The sequence below is a fragment of the Aythya ferina genome (assembly GCF_964211825.1).
Source record: "Aythya ferina genome assembly, chromosome: 2".
NCBI classification, from domain to species: Eukaryota; Metazoa; Chordata; class Aves; order Anseriformes; family Anatidae; genus Aythya; species Aythya ferina.
The window spans coordinates 127,596,895-127,615,330 of record NC_140297.1 but is presented as its reverse complement, the minus strand read 5'-3'; the positions used below and the strand labels follow the sequence as shown (position 1 = coordinate 127,615,330).

Sequence of the window (18,436 nt, the reverse complement as noted above, 5' to 3'; positions counted from 1 at the left end):
GGGCAACACCTACTTTCTGTGGACCATCTCATGTCAAACTAGAAAGCAATCTCTGTCTATTTTGCCCAAATTGCCTGTAAGGGTTTCAGTGCTCCTTCATTGCCCAAGAAAGCATTGCCATGGTTCTTTGTCCTTCATACTCACAAATGAGCCAGCACTACTAATAGTGAGGAACTAAACTGGAAAAGGGAAAAAGCAAGGTATTTGCTGGAACAAAGAGTGAGCTTGTTCTCTACTTTAATTAAGATTCTTCTTTCCGGTTACTTTGAAAAAATTGCTTTATTGCACTTAGTAGAAATTTTAACACTTTTCATTTATATTCTGTCTTGTTCAGCTAGGCTGAACTACAGATGTAGTTTCTTGGTGCTTTTTTTGCCTTTTTTTTTTTTTTTTTTCCTTTTGTAAACATATCCACTAAGAGAAAGTAGTTCTTTATTTTGTTCCAACCTCATCCAAATTTTAATAAATTATCCCTTTAGCATAAATCATCTGCACACAATTTATCTGCTCATAAAGTCAGTTCTCACATCAGTTGGTTAATATTCTGCCTTTCAGGTGAACCACAGGAATCCAATAATAGGAAGGAAAATATAAAGAGGCCTTCTTGATCACACATTGCCTAGTACGAAGGCAGGCTGCAAGTCTTGTTCTCCTCTCACCTACCGCAGGAACTCCCCCTGACTTACTCTGTTTGTTGGGTCAACGTTGGGCTGGCAAGGTTCCAGTGACTTCATTATTGGCACACTGGACCCAGTCCTCCAGGCTTTAAATAATGTTTTAATAACATCACTGTTGTGATGGGTAGAAGAAATTAAACTCTGGCTGTCCTGAGCTGTCTCAGGGTGTCCAAGTACCCACCACATGCAGCAGATAATATAACAGACTGTTACCACCTGTCTCTCTGTGGCTTTGGCAGATGTCTTTAGCCTTAGTAGCTGAGTATCTGCAAATGGAAGTGTGCAAAGCTAACATAATTTTGCAGTCACATCACCACTTGCTTTTGGGATTTGATTTTTGGCTAAAACTACCAGGTCCTGTTAATCCTGAAAAGCTCTTAGGGCTGGATATAACTGAAAGCCAGAATAAAAATCTTCATGTTTTAAGAGATTATTTGGGACCTACCCCACAGTCTTGTGCACCTGCCAGTAGAGGTTGTTTTGTTTGTTCCAGAAAAAGAGCTTAAAAAAAAAAAAAAAAAAAAAGGAGAAAGAGAAGAAGAAAGAGAAGGAGAAGGAGAAGGAGAAGGAGAAGGAGAAGGAGAAGGAGAAGGAGAAGGAGAAGGAGAAGGAGAAGGAGAAGGAGAAGGAGAAGGAGAAGGAGAAGGAGAAGGAGAAGGAGAAGGAGAAGGAGGAAGAAATAACAGACACAAATGCTTCTTTTTCTCCAGGCTATGTGAGATGTCCCCTGACATGTGTAAGTGCCTGTACCAATAAAGCACGTCTGTGGAGCTGTGGATGCCCCATCCCTGGAGGTGCTCAAGGCCAGGCTGGATGGGGCTTTGGGCAACCTGGTCTGGTGGGAGGTGTCCCTGCCCACGGCAGGGGGTTGGAACTGGGTGGTCCTTCACGTCCCTTCCAACCCAAGCCATTCTGCGATTCTCTGACTGTGTAGGGTTAGTGCTGTGCAGGGCACTGCTGTCTGTGCCACCTCAGCACGGGACACCAGTGCGTGGATCACCACCGCGCAGCTCCCGCGTGGGGTCATCTCCGTGGGGGCCACCACCGTGTGGGACACCCGCGGGGACACCCCCGGCCCTCTGCGCGCCTTCCCCGTCGGGGCAGGAGGGCCGTGCCGTGCCGGGTGGGGAAGCTCCAGGCAGGGCAAGGCAAGGCAGGGCAGGGCAGGGCCGGGCCGGGCAGGGCCGTACCACCGCCCCCCGCCCCCGCTGCCCGCCCGTCGAGCCCGCCCCGCGCCGCCGGGAGCCGGGAGCCGGGGCGGGGGTGCCGGTGGCGGCCGTCGGGGCGGCGCGGCGATGGGCGGCGCGGCGCTGAGCGGGGCGCTGTGGCTGGGCCTGCTCTGGGCCGGGGCCGGGACCGGGGCCGGGGGGGGCTGCTCGGAGCGGTGCTGCGAGGGCCGGGACGCCGCCTGTGTCAGCAGCGGCTGGAGGGAGGACGGCGGCTACGGCAGCTGCTACTGCGACGGAGGCTGCCGGCGCGCCGGGGACTGCTGCCACGACCACGGCCAGGCGTGCCCCGGTAGGTGCGGTCCCCGTGGGGGCAGGCTCGGCTTCGGCCCGGGGCAGGAGCGGGGTGGCTTTGGGGAGCAGGCTCCGAGGGCTGCAGGGCTGCCGGCGGCGTGCTGGGATGTCAGGGGTCTCGTCAAGGGGCATGGACCTCGGGGCTGGCACCAGCAGCAGGCAGAGGGGCGAGGAGAGGGGCTTGTGGCAGGGTCTGACAGCTTTCGGGGTCTGCTGTGCCTGGGGTTTGCAGGTTGGAAGTTGTTTTCCCTCTAAAACGCAGCGCTCCTTACTTTTTGCTCGCGCTCATCCTAAATACACATCTATTAGGTGGTCGCCGTCCAGCCCTGCACTGAGCAGCCCTGTAGGGTTTACACCCCTGGTGTCTCAGCCCTACAAGGTTTGTCCACCCTCCCTCTGCTTTACCGGTGCAGGGCAAGGAGTGGGGCAGCCCAGCGGCTCTTCCCAGCTGGCTGGGTGCACGGCAGCCCGCATCCCAAAAATCATCAGCCTGGGCTGTGCAGTCCTGCTAATTAGGGTGTCTTAGCGGGCTCGGCACTGTGCTGGCAGAGCTGGGGAGCAGTGGGGCCCACGTTTTGTGTCCCTCTGAGAGGTGGAGCAGGGCAGAGCTCGGAGTCAGGGCATGCAGGGGGAGCACGGTCCCGTCATCGACCCCTGTGCCATCCGTGTGCCAGAATAACAGGAAGGGAAGGAGAGCATCACGTCAAAGAGAAGGTGCCTGGTGGCATCTTGTAAAACTGGCAGTTTTTTACTCACTGATCTCTTGGTCAGGAAAAGCAATAGGGGGAGAACTGACAAGGTGCTTTCTTGTCCTGCAGTCATAGCATGCTGTGGCTTTTCAGTAAACCAAGTGACATTAATTGAAATTCAAATATGACAGGAGAAAGCTAATAAAGATGCACAGTGCTAGCGTTAAGATGGAGCTGTAATCTGATTAAAAAATCCACGCTCTTTAAAAAGAGGCTCAAGCTTGTGGGTGAAAAGTGCTAGTTCAGACAGTTTTCTTTCCATGACTTCAATCAGGTGCCTTGTTGTTACTGAGGCTGTATTTGTTGTCTCGGGCTCAATGGTGGTGGCCTTGAAACGCGTGATGTGTTTGCGTGGTCCTTCTGCTGTGCCCTGTGGGGGCGGCAGGTGCTCCGGGTCTGGGCAGGGACCTGCAGCCGTGGTTGTCTGTCTGTCCCTCTGACACCAGAGCTGGAATCACTGGCTAGCCCCTCTGGGGAGCTAAACCAGCAGGGAGCTGTTGCTGTTTTCTGTTTTGTCCATTTCTGGCTGGTTTGAACCCCTCCCTGCCCAGCCCTGTGAGCACCTGCATTAGTGCAAGCAAGGACAGCAGGACAGCATTTTGGCAGCCCAGACAGGTGGTCCTCTAACTCATACATCTCTAAACCACAAAACTGACCACAGGAAGGCACATGATCATTTTTGCAAACAGCCAGCAAGTTCTCTCTTGTATAACCAAAAATACTAAAGTGCAGTGGGATTCTTCATCAATGTGGACAAGGATGGTGTTCAGTTTTAAAGTAGTCTTTGTTCCTGCTGGGTTCTGAAATTTTACTGTGACGTGTTTCTAAGTGTTATGTTTGTGTATGGAATGAAACCAAGGGTGTTGATGGCATAGTTTGTTCTGTTTCAGATTCAGAGGTTAAAAAAAAAATTAAAACAGGAATGTGCGGGAAGGCAACTGATAGCTCTTGTGCTACAGCTTTTTTTGTCATCACATTCCCCACTCACGGGTTCAGCACAAGCAGAAATGACATCCTTTTGCAAATACTTGTACAGAACAAAGTATTTGGGGAAAGTGTCTACATCTTCAAATACGTATCTGATCAAGAAGTGTTCTCGGAATCATACAAAAACAATGCTTCAAAATAATAGAAACCAACGTGAGTATTTAGGTATTCTAAACCTGCCAACACTATGGTGAAATTCTGTCATTCCTAAAAGTCATGGGATGCCTGGTACTTTATAAATAGATGGCTCGGCAGAAGTCTGTGGGCTGCCGAACCTGTGTCCAAGGGTTTTGAAGTAAATTTCCTTACAGTTCTTTAAAAATAACTTCCTTATAGCTCTAGCAATAAAGAATGGGTATTTTTGTGCATTGAGAGCATTTTAAACAGAAAGTACTGTACAATGAGAAAGCTTGGTAAAACAATGACCCCATCATTTGAGTGGAAATGGTTATTCTGAGAAAATCCACAGACCTTTACACATTACAACATATGTTGTGCAGTGATTCAGTGAAGATACTGTAATCCTTTTTGTTCCGGAGATGGGGAAAAAAAATAAATACGGTGTGACTCAGAAAAAAATTGATTCACAGTGCTTTATATGAAATTAAAATAAAAGAAGTCCTGACCACTCAAGCTGTATTTTGTACGGAAGCAATGCAAGTTTTCTGTGTGCTTTTGAAATTCCAAGTGTCTCATTAGCTTCTGTGTTTTGGTAGGTCCCTAAGCACAAAGCCCATCCTTCAGGTTCTTTTGACTTGTATCCTTCTCTTCCAAATGAAGGCTCATTCTTTTAGTGGATGATCATCTACCAGCACTGTGTTAACTAAGCCAGATCGATGGAAACCTAGACAGAGACCATAGAGATGTAGATAGGGGGCCCTGACACTTTTTGAATGTTTGTGTTTGAGACGGCACCGTTACTTTTACGTCAGCTCTGGGACATAGTCATGTTGGAGAACTTGACATCTTTCCAATGAGGCACAAAACGATGTACTGTCCCTTACTAATTGCTGGCTACTGAGTTCATGAGCGACATCACTGTCCCTCTGGCTGAATTCCATTCTAGCAACCCAATATTCTTATTATTCCACATGACTGAGGCAATTCATACGTCTTCTTCTCAATCTTTACGATCATAAAATTGCCATGTTTTGCTGCAGATGACTACTAGTTCACTGTCAGCTTGGTTTAGTTCCAGTAAAATGTGAAGTCATCCCTTTATCTGTTATGCAGCTGCTCAATCCCTTTGGGAGATTCCTGTGTAGAAAATGTGATGTAGACCTGGTATTATCAACAAATCAAGGTGCTACCATGCGATTAAAATGACATGGAAGTTCTTGCTTCTGCAGGTCATTCTTAGAGCCAGTGCGGAACAGAGGCAACAGATAAGGAAACCAGGCTAGATGACAGTTATGTCCTGTGGGTGGAATTAAGCTGTGTGGTGAGACATTGACATCAATGCTTGTACAATTAAATAAAATGTGGCCAGACTGTTTTCTCGCCCTATGGCCAGGTGGAAAAAGTCTGTTACGTCTGTAATACATATAATATAATAATAGCACTTGTCCTGGGATCCCATGGGGAGGTCTAAGGCATTTTTACTATCACTGTTTTTTTTTGTTTTTTTTTTTTTTGTTTTTTTTCTTTCCTTTTTTAGTTCAAAGTGTCCTTGATTGCTTGTATGCCTGTTGCTGTTGAGTCACCCAGAAAGCAGGCAGTTTGGTCAGAACAGGTGCAAAGTGAAAGGGAAGGAGGGGAGTTGCAACAGTGTGGTATGGACATCTGCCAGGTAGCCTCTGCGGGGGTTTTATCTGCTTTATGATGTCTCTAGAGCCCTAGGAAATTAGAGATTTAGTGACAGGGCAAACTCGGGATTTTCTGCGTCTTACGAAAACAGTCACGAACACCACCGAGGTTATCAGATTTTATTCCTTCTTCCCCACTTCTCATACTGGCAGAGTCCCAGAGGGCATGCAGTATTTTTCTGAATGACTAGCTTGGGCCCATCAGTTTCCTGCCACACTGATAAAAGAATGTAACTAGCGGTTAAGCTGTAAAGCTTCCTGAGGATTTATATTGTAATCAGGAAATATAGAAAAAAAAATACAATCCAAAACATGTGATATGTTCCAGTTGCAAGCTGATGGGAAACAGCGTGCATGGGAAAGGCAAAAGCTTCATTTAACTAGATAATGAGAGGTACAACTCAAAACAATTCAGAACCAATTGAAGATACCCCAACCATTGATTATAACATATTTCGTACCATTTCCTAAGTACCATGTTGAAAGACTGCCTTTAAAGGAGTGGGAGAGCACAGAAAAATGTGATTCATGCTGAACAGAAAATAATTTTAAGCCTATTTGCAATGTGCAATGAAAACAAATGTTTGAAGAACTAGGGAATTCCTATATCAATAAGAAACCGTAGTATTAGCACAGGCACATTTGTTTTTTTTTTTTATAAGACCATCTGCGATAGTACTTAATTTACATGGCAATAATTAGAATTTTATTGAAAAATAAACCTACCAAAAAGGCAGCTAATATTAGGGAAAGCAGCATGGACTTGTACACAGTGCTGCAATGTTTAGAGGGCTTGTTTTACTTCATGGTCGAGGTAAGCAGGAGACACAGCCTTACCTGCTCACTGAGTACCATAGTCTGCAGGCCCTGGACAGATACAGGCACAGCCCAGAGGAACACACCTGCTCAGCCTGGACCCCCTTACCAGATGGCCTCCCAGCAAAAGCGGCTGTTGGGAATGGGCTGCTGCTCAGATCGAATATCCTGGGAGGCCACAGGTTAAGTACTCATCATGTAGAGAAACAACTGCTTGTCCTTGGAGGATTCGTCTTCTTGATAGATGCCCCTGTGCAAGCCATTTTTCTTACCTGTCCTTTCAGTGCTCTGCCTGCCCAGGCTGCATGGACTTGAAGTTCCTTCTTGGAGGGACTGTACATGTATCTGTTCCTTTGGTAAACACCCAAAGATTATCCTCACCCAGGTGTTGAAGAGCTGTAGCATTCTTTTTGACTACTAAAAACAAAATTGTTAGACCACAGAGCTTTCAAAACCTGGGACTTGGTGTTCTGTACTAAGGTTAATGGACAAATAAAGCGAAGACTTCAGTGTTACCTAGCTTCTTACTCAGGAATAACACATTCATCACCTCTTTTCTGGGAATTGGGCTGCAAAACCTTTTCTTCCAGGGAAGATTATTTGTATCTGCCTGGAAGACAGTTGACATGCTGCCCATGCTTACATTGGCTAGGCTAAGACAGAGCTACCATTTTGTCAGAATATAAATAGAAAATTCAAGGGAAGGAAGTCTAGACTGGAGAAATACTTATCATGCTTAATGTAAATTAGAGCTACGGGGAGCATACCGTTATTAGTAGATGCACTACAGAGAATAAAATAAGGAAGGAATTGGCTAGTGGGTAACAGATAGGGTAGATCTGAGCATTTTTGAGATTCAAGACAGTATCAAAACTAGCAGATGCTTAGTCTGTCATTTATACCTCTTGGAAAGGCTGTGAAAAGTAACAAATATGAAATAAGGGCTCATTCTCTACATGGTGTGATGATTATTATTTTTTTCTTAAGAACTTGAATGTTCATTAATCAAAAAAGGTGTCAAAATCTGTAAGTGGGCTAAAGGTTTCAATAGTTACAGGAGAAATACCACAGAATACAAAACAAAGCATTTCTCTTTTTTTTCCCCATCTGAAACCTTCAGTGAACTCACCTAATATATGCCATTTTAACAGTTAAAGGAAGAAGTTGTCCATACCACTGATTATTAAGCAGGTTTAGGATAGACCAAGGATGCAAGTGTATGACACCTCTGCTCTCAATGCTCTGCAAGAGAGAAATGCGGTTTCTTATGATTCAAAGTTCACTTTGAAAATAATAGCAGTTTCCCCATAATGTTTTGGAAGACATTTGGGTTAAGTTCAGAGGAAGTTTGCGATCCATGTGAACTAAAATTCAAATATCCAGTGGACTATTCTACATTTGAGAATGAGCAAAAAAAGGCCTTGAGATTGCACTTTTAAACGCTTTATTTAGAACATTTAAACATCTATAACTGTATCAGTACAAACACAGAAATACAACCCTACACACATCCCCGCATTGCTTTGAGACTAAACAAAATCAAAATTGCAAGTAAGAAAGCAAAAAAACAGGCACGGTCACATTACTTAAGCTTTTGAGAGCACTTATGATAAAACTGAAGTCTTTACTCGTGATATTTCAATATTGCTTTTCAGCTCTGCCATGCGTTGTTGGGGAGTGGAGTCACTGGAGTGGCTGTGCAGAGCAGTGCAAACCCAACCTACGACTACGCAGGCGCTACATACAACAGGAACCTAAAAACGGTGGGGAACCGTGTCCTGCTCTGGAGGAGAAGGCTGGCTGCCTGGAATACCTGACTCACCAGGGCCAGGACTGCGGACACGAACATGGTATTCTCTCTTTGCTTTATCTGGACACCTGTCCCCCTCAGAGCCTTCATTGTTTTCACTGAAGTAAACGTACAGAAAAAAACAAACAACCAACAATCTGCAGCTATTTGGTTAAAAATAAAATTTTAAACCGTGTTTTCTACTGTCATTTGCTACTCAGTCTTGATTCATTTAAGTAAACAACTAAGCTGCAAACATTACTTCAGTTTCTTAAGCCCCGCAGTAAGTATCAATTTATCTCTGTGCAGTTAGAACACAAATTTGGTACAAAACAGGAAACAGAGTCATTGTAGGATTCCAGCCCATCCTATTTCCTCATCATGGACTAGATGGCAGTCATTGCTAGATATATTTCTTCTTAATATGGAGAGAATTTAGCAGTAGGGAAGGAGGTCGAAGCCTGATGTTGCTAACACTTTATCACTTTTCCAATAAAGCCAGACAGCATCACCATCCACAAGCTCTGATTCATTTACCCACTGTTACAGTAGTTGAAATATGACTCAGCTGTGTCTTGCTGCCTGTTTTCTTCCTCAGTCCCTGCTTTCATAACTACCTCTGAATATGGTAAAGAAAGAAAACGACGAGCAGCATCTTCTTCCTGGTCCTCAGACAAAGAAGAAGCTGGGTAATCTATTTATCATATATGCATGTGGGTCATCTTGTTCCATAGCCAATAGCTGGCTACAAAGAAAAATATAATTAAATTTGCTGTAATTCAACAAGCTGCAGCTTGTACTGTTTTTCTCTCCTGCAGTTCATTTGCATTTTCTAGATGTTCTTTGTTACTTGTTAATTGTCCGGAATCAAGTATTGGGGTCGTGGCAAATTTGAGGATAGAAGCTTTTGAAAGCAAACAGTAAATAAGGCTAAACCCAAACTCAGTAATATCCATAAAGTGTAAGCCTGAGAAATTAGACTTAGATCTCTGAACAAACAAAACAGGCTGGATGCAATTGGTCTCAAGAGCTTGTTTTTAACATTGACATGAAAAGCAATAAAAATCTCTTGTTTACCAGTAGAGAGGGTTGTCACTGGTTCTGTAATGCTCATAATGCTTTTCCCTATGCTGCTCTCCCCAGAACAGTAAAGCTTATAGGTATTCTTAAAGCTTCTCTCCCATTTTCTCTCTTAGTATTCATAGAAGAAAAAAATACAGGTTACTGAGGTCTGTTTTTCAACATAATTTAAGAATACAGAACACAACCAGAAAATGAGATAATACATAAAGCATTGGACTGTGGCATGGAACGTGGGAAACAATTTGCTTAATGTTTTAAAGATGTCATTGCTCAGGTTAGGGTCAGAAACAGACTTTTTTTTTTTTTTTTTTTTTTTTTTAGCAACAAGGATGTCTAACCTGCACTTCACAAATAACCACCTGTGTGATATATAAGTACATTTAAAGTTTCTATCTAGCTTGTGCTTTAGCAATCACAGCTAATTTAATACTTTTCTTTCTGAGCAGTTACTGTGTGGAATTTAAAACTGAATCACTTTCACACTATTGTGCTTTGGAGAATCGGCCATATGCTCGATGGATGCAGTACCTACGAGAAGGTCATACTGTATGTGTGGCTTGCCAGCCTCCAGCTATGAACACTGACACTCATCGTTGTTCTGGAGATGGCCATAATGCAGATGGGTAAAGAGAACCTTTTTTTTTTTTTTTTTTTTTTGCATTCTTCTGTACCAAAACCCAATGCAGAACTTAAGGTCACATTAAAAGCTGTGCTTATTATACCTAAAAAATTAAAGATTTCAGTTTTCACAGAAACTGCTGTGTAAAATACTTTGCAAAATTTTCAAATACTGATGTATTTAACACCCTGATAAAATTGGTAATTGCAATATAAAGTTCAGTGTGAATGCTTTACTTAATATCATATGGGGAAACTGCAACTTCTGTAGTGCAAGAGGTCTTTTTACAGCTATGGGCACTCTTACTTAAAAAAGTCTGTTTTCTGCCATAATCCATAATCCTGTTTCTAGAACACTAGTATTGAAAGAAGGCATTTAACATTTGTAACGTGTTTTTACTTAATCTATATATTTTATACATATCTCCATGTATCTATCACTTAAGACGCATGCTATGTAATACCTATACAACTGTTTATGCAACCCATCATCCTGTATACTCTACATAGGAACTTAGTGCTTGCTCTAGAACGCCTACAAGTATAATGAACATCTTAGTCTTCAAAATGCTTTTGAACTAATTAACATATTACATTGTTAGGCAAATCTACTCTCAAACGACATTATAGAACATAACCTACTAACATGAAATAAACATTTTTTTGTGTGTGTTTGTAAACACATTAATTTGTAATTACTCACTTATTATCACATTTCAGAGGTAAAATCTTACGCTGGGAAGCAGTTGGCAACTCTCGCTGCCAAGGAACCTGGAAGAAGATTCGGCAACTGGAACAGTGTTCATGTCCCCTTGTGCATAGCTTTATTTTTACGTAAAAGTTTAGAAGACCTTTAAAATAGTAACAACAAAAAATAAGAAAATTAACACCAATGCAAAAAACCCTGCATCTTTCTGCTGTATTTTGTGGAGCCTAAATGAACTTTAAAGGAGTCAAACTTTTGGAAGAAGTATTTTGGGCAAAGCTCTTTGCCTGAATACAAAACGCTAAGACTGATCTTTGTACTAGAATGCTGTACGCAAGTTCCTATGTTTCTGTTTGTAATTAAAGAGCTAATGTTTCTAACCATAGTAGCTTCTTTTTCTAAGATTCTCATTCTTTACAGGCTATAGTCCTGTTCACAGGCACCAATCCTACTCAGTAGTGAGCCAGCCAAATGTTCTCAGCTCTGGGAATGGTTACCATCATTATTAAATTGTAAGGGTGAATAAAAATGAAAGTTTGCGAGCTAAAACCAGGCTTCAGTTTAGATCCTTTGTTCCTTCCCAATATCATCTAGACAGTTGTTTATACTGCAAGTGGGTAAGTATTTTTTGTCTACATTGCTGTTTCCATGTTCAGCCACCCTCATAAAAATGTGAGAGTAGTCAGTATCATTAAGGAAGTAGTCTCGCTAAGGACTTCATATCACTAATATACAAAGTGAATTTTATGGCAGACAAACGTAAACAAGATTTCTGCAAAGAAGCAAACAGTCTTGAAAAGACCCATTTCCTTAATGAATGGTAATTTATTTAATCTGCCTTGACTAGAATTTTGCTACAGCAATTTGCTTGCTACAATTAAAAAAAAAATAATTAATCTTGCATCTAGGAATAAGCAGTCATGACTAAAGCCTTGGCTAAAAGCCAAAAAATCACTTATTAGTAGTTAAACTTGCTCATGTACAATGATTAACACAGAAACCTACAATATTAGAGCATAGGCAAAGATGCTATGCATGTAGCTCAAATCCTTGTTTTAATACCTATTATTTGTGTTGAATTATTGTTACAGCCATTGAAGAGACTGCATACTGCAGGTCTCACTTGTCACACACCTGCTATGTTTGTTTTTGTTTTGAATTGTTGGCTTACAGCTGCTCTAACATTCCTTGCTGAAGTGCATAATCTGTATTTTATCAAGCTTCTGAAATTCACCATGTGTCCTAAAAAGAAACGATGCCTTAAGGTTGCGAAGTTTACTGTTAAGGCACGCAGTATCTCTGTGGAACCTAAAAGAAATTGCGTGCCACAGTTGCAAAAAGAAACCTGAGCATGTTGGCAAGAATTAGGAAGGTGATCCGTCTCAGGTCCTTTCCACATTTAAGAGTAGTACACAAACCTTTCTAATGATACTTAACCATTTAAACTCAATGCAAACAGGCTTACAAAACAGAAAGTGCAGAGATAATCTGAATACTTCATGAACATTTCTGCCCTGAAGAATGTATTTCTTCTTTTGTAACCACGAAGAACACCTCTGAGAATTTTATTTTATTATGACCAGTTCAGATGGATGCTTTTCCTTAATACGTTCTTGTAAAATCTCCAAGGACAACAACCCAGAAAACACCTGAAGAGATTCCACTTTTAAAAGAATGCTGTGATATTTAAGTTCTAGATTCAAACTAGTATGACAGTGGGAAGTGTGTGTTTCCTGAGGTCCTGGAATTCTTTTCCATACAATCCAAAGCAAGAGAGGCAGCATAGCACCACCACCCATCTCTTACAGTCTCTCATGAACAGGACAGTTACAGTAACCAACTGACACCTTGATGCAGGCAGCTACCCATCAGAGGGTATCTGTGCTTGCTAGTGCTGCAGAGAGTGTAGGTAAGATAAAACCTGTTTCATGGGCTGTGCTATCAGTGCCAGAACAGAGTCCCGCTTTGGCTTTCTAAGAAAGGAGCTTCCCCTTCTCTGCTGGTCCAGAAGAATGCCACTTCTCAAGACAGGGTAGGTAGCACAAGATAGTCATGAGAAGTTAAGAGCTAGTATCATGCTGTTACTTCTGTATCTTTTCCATTCTCTTCTGCAAGATAGTAACCGCTATTATGCTAATAGAAATAATTTCAAAATAATCTTCCTTCTAGTACTTAAGCTTAACTCTAAAAAAAAAAAAAAAAAAAAAAGTAATAAATAAAAATACCCCAGCATGTTTTCCCTCCGATTCATACAGAGAACCTTTAATATTTATAAACATAAACTTACATGGGGTACTATATTTTTAAACAGAAAAATTAGCAATAACAATACATACATATTTTTTGGTATGACTTACTGACAGAGATGACAAGTCTGACCGAAATTTCAAAGTGAGGTGGAAACAGATTGGAATGACTACAGTAGAAACTAAAACGATAAAGAGCTCCATCTGATTACAGATACAAGCCTTTAAAAACTACAGAACACTTGACTCTTTATTAAAAGCCTCTATTAAGCTAACACATTGCCAGTTACTTAAGACCCCTATGTATGATTAATTTCACAATCACTATAAGAATTTTCACATTTCGAAAATGAATCCGCCTCTCGCATATAGATAGAAGACCAGGCTTTATATTTAAGTCATCATTACGTCTGTTTCATGTTTTAGGGCAGCAACAGTGCTGGAGACTCTGAGACAAAAAGAAGTTACTCTGAAAAGCTGAACAAGATCCTTACGTAAGGAAAGCTCGAGAAGAGTTGATTCCTGTTACCCAAATTAGTCTTACTTGATCTTGCACAGTGTTCTCCAACGGTCTTTTAACATGACGCTAGTTCGGTTGTTGAAGTCACCATGGACCAGAATTTTAGCCCAATTGCCCACTCCAAACTTCCTTACTCCTGATTTCAGTTTCTTGTCTTCTTCAAGAGTCCATGGCTAGGGGAAGAACAGAGAAAATACAGGATACTGAAACAAAGATATTCATGTAAGAACAAAGCTTGTAGCAAATATATAGGTATTTATATAGCTGTCTAGTTACTACACAACATAAGTTTTAACTGTCAGTAGGCTCATTTTGATTTCTTTTGAGCACCATAACTTGACACTAAATAGAACAAGAAAGGTTATGACTCAAGTGTTAAAACACAGTAGCAGGCATCACTTAGAACAAAAACTCATGCTTCAAATTTCACAAGTTACAGGAGGAAAAAAATCCTGAAAACCAGAAAGGCGGCATGCAAAGTCTGGCTTCAACCCAAACACGCTTTCCAAAATTTTACTTTGTAAGCTAATTGAGCCAAGACAGACTGATTGATCCTAGCATGTGTCACAAAAGAAGAACCATTTTGTGACAGATTAACTTGCAAACTACGAACTTCGACACCATTCACCACCAACAACGGAATTTTAGTGTGCTGAGAAAAAACAATTCCTAAAGCTAAAATGCTGATAGAAGCAAAATCATACATACAGATTTACAAGTGACATCAGCCATACCCTCTGATGACAGGTATCTACACCTATTTTAGCTTATTTATTAAGCCTACTAAAGTCTCACTGTCATGACTCACGGGATTTTTAACCTCTAAGTGATGCCATTTCTCTCATAAAAGGAGAGAAAATTACTTGCAGTTACACATCTACAAGCACTTCCTTACATCTAAGTTCTCCAGCGTAGCAGTTCTTCCTTAGTTGCTTCTCAATACAACTATCTCAATACAATTTTAAAAGTACACACAGAAAAGAAAGCTGAAGTCTAATACTTGATAAAAAACAAACAAACAAACATATTTTTTAAATATTGCAGCTTTGTAGGAAAATGTACATAGGTAATAAAAGATTAAAGATCTTATATATCTTATTTTTAACCAGCGCATTTTTAATATAGTCATACGTAGTCATTATTTCACTCTGGAATAGCAATTCACAACTTTAAAGAAACTATTTTAAAACAACTTATTGTACCAGACTATAATCTTTTATGCCTTCAAATTCTTCTTTGTTTAATACTGAAGCAATCATACCGATGCATCCTAAGTACACCTCCTCAGACAAACTGACTGCACATCTATACAAATAAAGAAGGAATTTGGAGCAACTGTTTAAGAAAAATATACCTAAAAAGTAAGGATCACTTTCTATTTCAAATTGGAGCTTGATAATGTGTTCTGTTCAGATATATTCCCCCAAATCTGAAGTGTAGACTCCACTTACAGAAAAAATGTTAGCTCAAAATTTTAATGAGATTGAGCTGAGAAGTACAGAAAATTGTGCTCTGTAGGTGTTCCATTTAACTTATCTGTGTTCGTTTCTGCATCTTGCACCGGAGAAAGCCTGCTGCTCCTGATGGTCTCACAGACCACAGTAAGTCATGACAGATATAAATGGTAATTTTTCACTGGGCTCTTGTGGGCATTGAATACCAGCACCTTCAACACAAAAATCTAAATCTAATTCTAGTTGCTGGACTTCTACAAATACATGACGTGCACATGTATTTGTGTATGTCATGAGAACTTGACTGCCAGAACTATAGCCAAGAAGCTCTCTTTAGCATTTCACCAGTGCCTGTGCTTTACTCATTTTGGAATTGCAGTGCACCAGCAAAAAAAGTCAGTGTTTTTGTTCATAGCAGCAAATTTACACATGCAAGTGATCAAAAGCACTGCAATTATTTAGTTTTGTTCTATGTGACTGAACATGAAGCAAAATAGTTAAAGTATCATAGCCCTTTGCAGGTCTAACTAGTTAAGAAGCATTTGCAACTAATAATCTCACCAGTAAGCACAATTTAATTAACAAAGGAGCGAATTATTTCTAAAAGCGTGTCCTTTCTAGAGCCTCATTATGTGAAAAATTGAAATTGCTGTTCTTATTTAATGTATCTTGTTTATCTGACAATTTTGGTGAAGAATGGGTTGCATAACTGCACTGATTTTGACTGGGATAGAGTTAATTTTCTTCACAGTAGCTGGTATGGTGCTGTGTTTTGGATTTGTGACAAAAACTGTATTAATAACACCAATATTTTAGTAGTTGCTGAGTAGTGCTTACAGCACCAAGGGCTTTTCTGCTTCTCATGCTGCCCTCCAGTGAGCAGACTGGGGGAATGCGCAAGAAGATGGGAGGGGACCCAGCCAGGACAGGTGACTCGAAGCAACCAGAGGGATATTCCATACCTTATGACGTCGTGCTCAGGAATAAAGGCTGGGGGAAAGGAGGAAGAGGGATGGGGATGTTGTCTTCCCAAGTAACTGTTAGACATGATGGAGCCCTGCTTTCCTAGGAATAGCTAAACATCTAGCTGCTGACAGGAAGAAGTGCATGAATTCCTGATTTTGCTTTGCTTGTGTGCAGTCCTAAGGACCTAAGGCACACCATATTCACAGAATCACAGAATTTCTAGGTTGGAAGAGACCTCAAGGTCATCGAGTCCAACCTCCAACCTAACGCTAACAGCCCTCCACTAAACCATATCCCTAAGCTCTACATCTAAGCGTCTTTTGAAGACTTCCAGGGATGGTGACTCCACCACTTCCCTGGGCAGCCTGTTCCAATGCCTCACAACCCTTTCTGTAAAGAAGTTCTTCCTAACATCTAACCTAAAACTCCCCTGGCTCAACTTAAGCCCATTCCCCCTCGTCCTGTCACCAGGCACGTGGGAGAACAGGCCAACCCCCACCTCGCTACAGCCTCCCTTGAGGTACCTAAAAAGAGCGATAAGGTCACCCCTGAGCCTCCTCTTCTCCAGGCTGAACAAGCCCAGCTCCCTCAGCCGCTCCTCGTAGGACTTGTTCTCCAGGCCCCTCACCAGCTTCGTCGCCCTTCTCTGCACCCGCTCAAGCACCTCGATGTCCTTCTTGTAGCGAGGGGCCCAAAACTGAACACAGTATATTCAGTGGGATGTATTTTTTAATCTTCTACTACTTGAACCTTCAACTGGGAAAGCTGCAACCATGTCCCTCAGCCACGTGGTACAGACACTCCACAGCTCTAGGTGCACTGAGTTGGGCTCCTGGAGGTGGGCAAGAGCTGCTAGAGGAAGCAGCTGCTCCTAACATCCTTTAACAAATTGGAAACGAGCAGGATCTGGCCAAGTTGTGAGTATTCCCAACATCAACACACCCATGCTCCTTATATGATAGGGGACTGATCCTTTGGTAATGTGCTTACAGCATTAAGTTTGTAAGCAAACTTACAAAGCATTATATGAGGGAGGATGTGCTAGTAAAATCCATGGGCGAATTCGAAAAAATTGAAGAAAAAAAGACATTTACACAACATAAGAACAGTAAGAGGTGTAGATGGCTCAAGCTGAAGGTCTAGTGGCTACAGTCTGTCACTGGGGTATGAAAAGACAAGTATACTAAAATATGTACAAGATCTCTTCATTAGTAATATATCACTTTTAGCTATCAAATGGATAAGTAGTACTGCCTGTCAGGCAGGAAGACCCAAGATATTCAGGCTGAGCACTCTGCAATTTGAGCTTTCCCATCTACAAAGAATCAGATAGTAACAAAAATGCACAGCTATAAATGAACAGCCTCAGCTTACAGAGATTTGAGCTTGATAAAGCCAAATCCTAGAACTAATATAGAGGAAATCAGTGAATTATGAGGAAACAAATCACTTCACTCAGCAAATAATGTTACCTAGCAGAAATGTAAATCTCTTGTGACTCCTGTCATCTGAGAAATGCATCCCCATCCTGCTTGTGAAAAAGAGGTGGCTGGACGGGGCAGCTCAGGGTAAGTCAGTACAACTGTCAGTGCCACAACAGGTCCAAGGATGCTCTGGTAAGTCACTGATCCAAGGAGATACTTTTTTTTCCCTTCTCATTTTCTCCTTCCCTAAGGACTAAGAACCCATCGACAGATCCTTAAAAGATTCTGCTCTAAGAACAACAAGGATTCATGCACAGAGGATGACCAGGTGACAGTTTCAGCACTGTCACATACAGCTTTTTCTTTGGCTGCACCCTCACTCCCCTGAATTCATCCTGATGAAGGTGAAGCAACAGTGAGGGGGGGGTCACTGCAGGGGAAGAGACATAACATTCAGCCTGATCAAAGTTGTATTCTGGTTATTCCGCGACAAGTGAAAATTTGGAATCTACACACAGTTCAAGCTGAGGTACATGAATATCAACAAACTTTGTATCTCAAAGTTGTTCTAACTTAATGTAACTAACGGTGCCCTTTTCAAGAAACTATGATCCCTGATACATGCCTCACTGACTAGCCAGTGAAAGAATTGTGTGGTAGTAGTTTAGCTGTCTTTGTAAAAAGAAACCTAACACTTCCCTAAAATTGTCTACCCTTTATCAAAAATACCTCCTTTACCCAACACTTCGTGTTCCACAAATCTTTTGCAACATCAGCATTGACAGTATTGTGTTAAAAAACAAACAAACCACAACTATTATTAAAAGACCAGAGACCCCATTGAAATCATCTAGATCATCTCCTTTCACAGCACGCCAGAAAACTTTCCTAAGTATAATCTTTATTCAAGTACCACAGTTACGCTTGACCTACTGCACCAGTTAATTCAAACACTTCCAGCACAGAGACAATCACAACTGTTGTTACTTGTTGTAGTGATTAATTACATTTGCTGTTAACATTTTTTTTTGTTTGTTTTCTGCTTTTAAAATTGGTAACAGCAGGCTTTCTTTGCA

The 18,436-nt window shown here is 41.6% G+C and overlaps 2 protein-coding genes across 3 annotated transcripts in view; one reads left to right on the top strand and one right to left on the bottom strand.

Annotated features, from left to right (window-relative positions):
• Positions 1–1,949: 1,949 nt before the first annotated feature.
• On the top strand, positions 1,950–11,130 carry SBSPON (somatomedin B and thrombospondin type 1 domain containing). The gene is made up of 5 exons (XM_084511018.1): positions 1,950–2,195; positions 8,210–8,404; positions 8,942–9,032; positions 9,873–10,049; positions 10,765–11,130. Exons 1-5 carry the CDS (start codon positions 1,973–1,975, stop codon positions 10,880–10,882), a joined length of 804 nt encoding a protein of 267 aa, XP_084367144.1. The 5' UTR covers positions 1,950–1,972; the 3' UTR covers positions 10,883–11,130.
• The window catches only part of TERF1 (telomeric repeat binding factor 1), a 27,495-nt gene continuing 17,040 nt past the window's right edge, over positions 7,982–18,436 (bottom strand). Inside the window, exons 10-11 of one of the 2 annotated variants that reach the window (XM_084511017.1) lie at positions 13,541–13,689; positions 7,982–12,934 (exon numbers count right to left, since the gene is read on the bottom strand). In XM_084511017.1, coding sequence (XP_084367143.1) covers positions 12,916–12,934; positions 13,541–13,689 — 168 coding nt within the window. In that variant the 3' untranslated portion in view covers positions 7,982–12,915. The remainder of the gene's footprint in view (positions 12,935–13,540; positions 13,690–18,436) is intronic. The other variant, XM_084511016.1, reaches the window with a different exon arrangement.